The sequence below is a fragment of the Rhipicephalus sanguineus genome, chromosome 3 (assembly GCF_013339695.2).
Source record: "Rhipicephalus sanguineus isolate Rsan-2018 chromosome 3, BIME_Rsan_1.4, whole genome shotgun sequence".
Taxonomy (NCBI): domain Eukaryota; kingdom Metazoa; phylum Arthropoda; class Arachnida; order Ixodida; family Ixodidae; genus Rhipicephalus; species Rhipicephalus sanguineus.
This window is the reverse complement of record NC_051178.1, coordinates 182,935,749-182,942,644: the sequence shown is the minus strand read 5'-3', so window position 1 is coordinate 182,942,644 and position 6,896 is coordinate 182,935,749. Positions and strand designations below refer to the sequence as shown.

The 6,896-nt window shown below is 45.2% G+C and overlaps 1 protein-coding gene across 1 annotated transcript in view; it reads right to left on the bottom strand.

Annotated features, from left to right (window-relative positions):
• Positions 1 to 1,446: 1,446 nt before the first annotated feature.
• Positions 1,447 to 6,896, bottom strand: part of LOC119387799 (zinc finger CCCH domain-containing protein 13) — a gene marked incomplete at its 5' end in the record, with an annotated part of 46,115 nt that continues 40,665 nt past the window's right edge. The window contains 1 exon segment of the mRNA XM_037655310.1: positions 1,447 to 1,925. Coding sequence (XP_037511238.1) covers positions 1,818 to 1,925 — 108 coding nt within the window.

Here is a 6,896-nt window from a genome sequence, read left to right as displayed (position 1 = left end):
CAGTAACCCCATTGATTGGCAGATTGCGCTTCTCTCACATGTAATAGGAACGTTAGGCAGGTTTCGTGCATTAATTTGGCAATGGAGGGCGTATACATCACCATTAGCCTGCAGTCAACGCGCTTTATTCGCCGACAATCGACTCAAACCGCCTACGGCGAAGCCCCGCTGCGTACATTTGTATACGCGCCGCCGACAGCCTATCCACACAAAGGCGGCGACATTGCTGCCACGTAAAGCTTGATATCGCGGCGAATAGCCAAACATGGCCAGTTCTGCACACTTGCAGATTTCACAACACTGTTCGCAAAAAAGATGTTGCGGCAGCCATACAATTTCTCACTACTGTACTTGTCAACATTTCAGCAAGCCTAACTTGTGCAACTTGCTAAAAACATGCAAGCACATGCATCATGTCACTGCTACTTAACTTTGTTCATAATGCCATTGACTATCACAATGCAGCTAGTGCTGACCTGTAACGGCACAGACTAAACTGCTAAAAGAAAACAACATTCATAAAGTAGGAAATGAATGCAGCAACAGTACAGACAGGCATCTATTTAAGAATGAAGTATTGGCTCTCTGCCCTCAACATTCGCTAAAGGTAAGCGACTGCTGCAATTGGATTAGAAGGATAAGCCTTTGAGAACCAGTTTTCTTAACATCAGTGCAGGACGTTCAGAGTAAGTAGCGCTATTTTTGGTGTAGTTCTACTTTTGAGAAGTGTAGGAGTGAGATTTCTTGAAAGTGGGAGCAAGAAGGCATTTTTAGCAGTGCAGCTGTTTAAGCTGGAGGTTGTTATGCATGGTGCTAGCAAAAACTGCGCCAAGCTACGACGTCACTGCGCATTGCCTAGCTTCGCAACGCCGGCCTAGTTATGCGAAGGCACGCAAAGCCAAGAAAGGAGCATAGTATAGTATAGCAAGGGGGTGGGAAAGGGAATTGAGGAGGAAGGAAAGGAGGGAAGAGGGTAAAGCATGGCATAGCCTTGTACAGTATAGTTTAGCAAGGGGGTGGGAAAGGAGGAGGGGAAGGCCACCAGCTCCGTCATTTCCTCAGTCTTTGCACCACTTGCGCATAGTCCCCAATTCTTTTTGTAACTTGTTTTGACATTTGTGTGGAAGACACAACATCAAGCATTCTGAAATTGCCATATTTTCAATACTGAAGATGTGATCCAGACTAATGCGGCCCGCTCTATTTTAAGAGTGAGGATTTAGTGTGTGTTTCAACAATAATCTCGACTGAACGAGGTTCCTTAACATAAACCAAGGTCCAACAAGTGCTTTTGCATTCCACCTCCATCCCTACACTGTCAACACAGTTCCACACAGGTAAGACATAAAAAATGAACGTCTCAAACACCAGTGGCAATTTTGACACTTATAATCAACACAGTTCCACACAGGTAAGACAAAAAAGAATGAACGTTTCTAACACCAGTGGCAATTTTGACACTTTTAATGTTTCTCCAGGCAGGGCAAAAATGACGAAAAGAATGAAATGCGGGAGGAGACCCAAAGTGAATGAATGATATGTGAAGAATTAAAAAAAAAGAAAAAAAAACACACACACACACAAAGGAGTTTAATAAAGATGACTGACAGAATGTAACCTATTCACCACAGCTCAAACCATCATCTATGCTTGTATTGTGAAGGCACAGAAAAAGCAAAACAGAGCTAAACAAGGGGCAATTGTTCGGCAGAGGTAAGCGACAGATGAAGAAACTAACATTAGCGTATGTGATGTTGTTTCGCACATACGAAGTGGAAACGCAGATGTAGCGCCTGAGAAGAAGGGGAGGGGCAGGTTTAACATGCGAGCTGCACCTGGGTACGAGACTGGTACAATTGCAGGCTGCGCCTGTACAACTGCAAATCCACATTCGCAGCTGGCTCTGTGGAACTTGGCTCATACACCTGCAATCACAGAAAAGCATACGTCAACACAAATGTGCACAAATTTAAAAGTAATACACCCCATGGATACCACTTAACCCTTCACCTCCAGAACTATTTTTTAAAAGGGCGCCGACACAAAAACCTTGGTCTGGTGTTTTTTTGCTGCAATATGTTACTGAGAGCCCGTTAGTCATAACGCGGCACATTACTTGCGGCAGCGCATGACTGATAATTATTTACAGTCTTTTTATTACTGATCAATCTCAGTTTCGTTTTGGGAGAGCTACAAGAATGAAAAGCCACAGAGTGCAACTAACAACACCTAGCGTGTGTAACGTGGTAAACCAACTTGATCACGTGAGGACATAGAACTGTAGCACACTTCCGCACTGCGTGCATCGTCTGCTTGCGTTTTTTTTCGCCTGCCGCACGTGCTGCGCAAGGTTGTCGCCGTCAGTGTTGTTATCATCGTCTCGTAGCAATGACTTTCTTGAGGCATCCACACCTTCCACATGTTTGCCGCAGGCACGGACTTGCAAGCAGCCACCAACTAGTAGTCTGCTGGCCCAAGCATGACAAAAGGGCAGTGGCGACTACGACGTCATTATTACTGGCTGCACCAGCTCGGAGCTCGTCTGTAGTGGTGACATAGCGGAAGTTGGGGGGGTCATCTTATGGTCATCCTAGGCAATGTCGCGAGGTGCAATGCATAGCATTCGACTGCACACGCGAACTTCAATAGTCATAGAAATTACCTTCCAAGCTACATTTGCTGTTGAGATTTGGTGGATGATATATGCATGTTCACAGAAACCTATCCTGCAGGTATCCAGCGAAATTTTGTGTCGAGGCCCCTTTTATTTATAATGCGCAGATTTTTTGAAGTGCTGTGTAGAATCGGCATATTAAATAAATGAAAAATGCATAGAAAACTATATTTTTCATTGGAGAAATACAGAATATTGTAGCAACGTATATGCATAAAAAAAAAATTAACGAGACGCACAGACTTGCTTGCATTGTCTTTGGTAAGCGAGACTGGGACACTTTGCCATTGATGACTTCAGCTAGCCCATGGTACAGGAAAACCCCACTAATAAGTACCTGCTGGTAATACAGAATCACTACACACTAGGCAGTACCTAGTATGCGGTAACCATCAAGTACAAATTTGTATCTCCTGATGCACACTGTCACTACAACCACAGAAACAAATGCAATGCCACAGTATTCCATACTAAATGTCACTGACTACAGGACTGCATAAAAGCCTAGTGTAGATAGACAGGAGCCTCCATGCTAAATTTGACATTTGAAACACAAGCAGAAGTGTCACGAAAAACTAGCAAGAATAACAGTTTCCGATAAACGGTGCCTGTAGTGCTTTTGAGACGTTTCAGCATGCCTAGACATCGAAGAGGTAGCGTGACTGGAGTTACGTCACAGCGACAGCCACTAGGTGCCCACATTGGCTGGTTAAGGGGGGAGGTGGGGATCGAAGCTGAAATTCTTTATTTTTTGTCGTAGAAGAATGAAATTTGGCACGCTTATTGGGAAGTGCACTGGATGACTATTTACTAGGGGTGTGCGAATATTCGAAATTTCGAATATTTTTCGAATAGTGTTTGCTATTCGATTCGATTCGCACTGAAATTTTACTATTCGAACTATTCGAACTTCCCAAAGACAAATGCAGTCAACGTCCGGTTGAAAGTGACCCCTTCAGATTTTCAATATGCTTCACCACATTACACTCTCGTATTGCGGCAAAGCTGCCTTTCAAGCTCCGTTACGGTCGAACTTAGCCAAGAGACAAAGTCCGGTTGGAAATGGTCCCTAGATTTTCAATATTCTTCACCTCCTCACACCCCCGTATTGCGGAAAAGCTGCCTTTCAAGCTCCGTTACGGTCGAACTTTGCCAAGAGACAGTCAACGTCCGATTGGAAGTGGTCCCTAGATTTTCAATATGCTTCACCTCATCACAACCCCGTATTGCGGCAAAGCTGCCTTTCAAGCTCCGCTACGGTCGCAAATGTATTAACTCAAGAAAACGCTGGTTCCAATATGGAGATGAAAGATGTGGCAGAGTTGGGGGCTCAATTAATGCTGTTCTGGACCTGAAATTTCGGCAGGAAGTCCGAAAAATCGGACGCCGAAGCTTTTTAGCATCCAAAATTTCAGATGTTCTTATATATCGACGTCTACGAGGCAGATTTGGAACTCCGGACTTGAAGGGAGCACACCCTTGTCCGCCACTTCAGTTGGCCTTTCACAGCAGTTGAAAGAGGAGGAGAGGCTGAGGAAATGGCATCTCTGCCTATCACGTGTAAAGTGTTGTCGGCAACACTTTTGTTGCACCAAATCATGTACATAAATACAATTCGGCCTCTACATTGCCTCACTCTTGATAAGAAAGACAACTATGAAATATGACCCCACCAGCGCTTCATCAACCTAGCGAAAAGAAACACTTTCATGTTGCGATCTCACAAGAACATACTTAGGGATTCTCTGCAACTTTTTCTGTAATTTCACTTCGAATTATTCGAAAAATGTTTGAGAAATATTCGAAAATTATTCGAAATTATTCGATTCGATTCGCACTCAATCTTTATTATTCGAATTCGCTTCGCACCCAAAATTTTGCTATTCGCACAGCTCTACTATTTACAAAGTTTCATTAAGATATCTCCAGCAGTTTTGACATTATAAATTTTTACTTGCATCATTGTTATACCAAACTTGCAGAAAGCCTGGCGTGACAACAAAACATGGTAAAAGCCCAAAGTTGCCCTCATATTTTAGCCATAGGAATGGTTCATGCTATGACATTCTCCAAATATTTTTATTACCCCGATTTTTTTTTACACGGAACATTACATCCATGCTTGCATAATGCATTCGTTATCGTCATGTCAAATTAGCTAAAGAGTAAAAAAACGAGGGAGTAATTCAAAAGTATAGGAATGTCATAGCATAGAGAATTGACTAGGAAATACAATGCAACAGACCTCATGAAAATCCATCAAGCCATAGTCGTGCTACGCTTTCTGCAAGCGGGACAGTCTGGTCAAAACACACTTCTGAGAAAACGGGCCCTAAAGTTGCACAGCCACTACATGTAAATAAAAATGCCCTGGGGCTGTAATATTTAGTGTCTTTGCTTGCAGGGGTTTTCTTGTGTCCTTGATCTTTCATTTTTCTGCACTATGTGCTTTCCTTTTTCTTTATTGGTTATTTTTGTCAGCTCTTTGAAGGGTGAGCCTATCAGGTTTAATGGCCAGACTTGCACATTACAAGTCTGTGGCATGCAAATTTAGGTGTGCTGTGGCAGTTATGGCCAAGATTGGTGGCACAGGAATTTCTGAGTAGTACTTAATGAAGCGAATTTGGCAGATAAAAATTCGTCCACTCCTTTACACAAGTTCATTTGTCACCCCCGCCTTGATACGCTTCATCATCCACCCGGTCGTGGTAATGGTAGTCGGCGAGGCTTTCATTATTTCAGTACATTTACAAAAGCTTGCTGCGATACGATGCACGGCTTGAAGCGTGCCTAAATTACATCACCACTGAGTGCTTATTTCCCCGCGAAGTGCTCGGCCGCGGGGTTCGGGAAGTCTGTGCCCGGTATGCTGGGTGGCGGCAATTGCTGGCGACGCGCAATATGCCAAGCCGTAGCGATGAAACATCGGCGTGCAATATGCTTGGCCTCGCATTTTGGGGCGCCGACGTGTGAAATTGTCGCGGTGCTTCGAGCGATCGCTGTGCGACGAACTTGGGGAGATCGAGCGGCCGTGTCCGTGGGGTCCGCGGCGCAGCTGCCGATGCGTCAAATGCCGATCAGCGATTCCGTGCTGCCAGCGGGCGATATCATTAGTTGCTTGCAACAAAGCGCATTGCGGATTGTTCGCTTTCGCATTTCTGCTAGCACGATGTTCTTCCCCGCAAAGTTCGAATTCGTCGGCGCCGTGAACGTAGTTAGGCCTAGCCACGACTCCGAGCAGTAAGCACGGTCACGGTGTGCGCTGCCGCGGTGCCCGATGTTTCAAAGTTAGTCATGTTCGATCACGAGCACAAAAAGTCGTCCCGCGGCGGTCTTCGTCACGAGGTCCGAGATGCCGACGGGCAGAACTTCTAACCGCGGGTCCGACGAGTGAATGCGACACAGGTCCGAGACGTGCTTCTGCGATGTTCGCGAAGAGCGCGTCGGGCTATCGCAGTCTGATGCACGGTCTGAGGAATGAGCTTCCGGGTGCAGCTGCTAACGCGTAATTATCGTCGACCAGCGAACACAAAACGAGTGCGAACGCTTCAGTAATTTTGATTTTTGACAGCCGTGATTTTTGACAGCGTGATTTTTGACAGCCGTGACCCCGCAACGCGGAAGCCGCAGACGACGCACACCGGGAGCGACCATCGGACCAATGGCGAGGCGCGCTGGAGCATCATGGCGGCCGCGGCCAATCGGGGGCCTCGAAACGACCTTTAAACGTTTGCTTTTTGTGTGCTTGTTTTTAAATGGAGGAGCCAGCTGAGGCTCTTTCAGACGAGCCCTAGATCGTGGTGCTCGGTCGTGTCGTTACGGAGCTATAATTTTTTGAAAAACGCTTTCTTTTTTGCGATTTCCGCGATAATTTTCGCCACCTCAGCGGGCGCAACAATTTTTAATAGCACTTCTACGTGGTTTTCAGCGAAGATATTTTGGAATTAGATAGAAAAAGGGCTACAGAAACTGAAAATGTGATTTTCAGAAAATCGATTTTTTTGCCATTTTTCGCGATTTGCTCCCCGAGTCCCCCCTTAGGTGCAGTGTAAAGGCTGTTAATAAGAAAACTGTACTGTTACCAGCACTGTACCTTTACTAAGATTGCTATAAAGGAAGGTAGCATTACTGGCACAACAAATTTATTTAAAGTAAAATACTGTGGCAGTTTGTGACTGATACGTTCATGCCACAGATGGTGTGCAAAGCTTGTCAAGCCCAC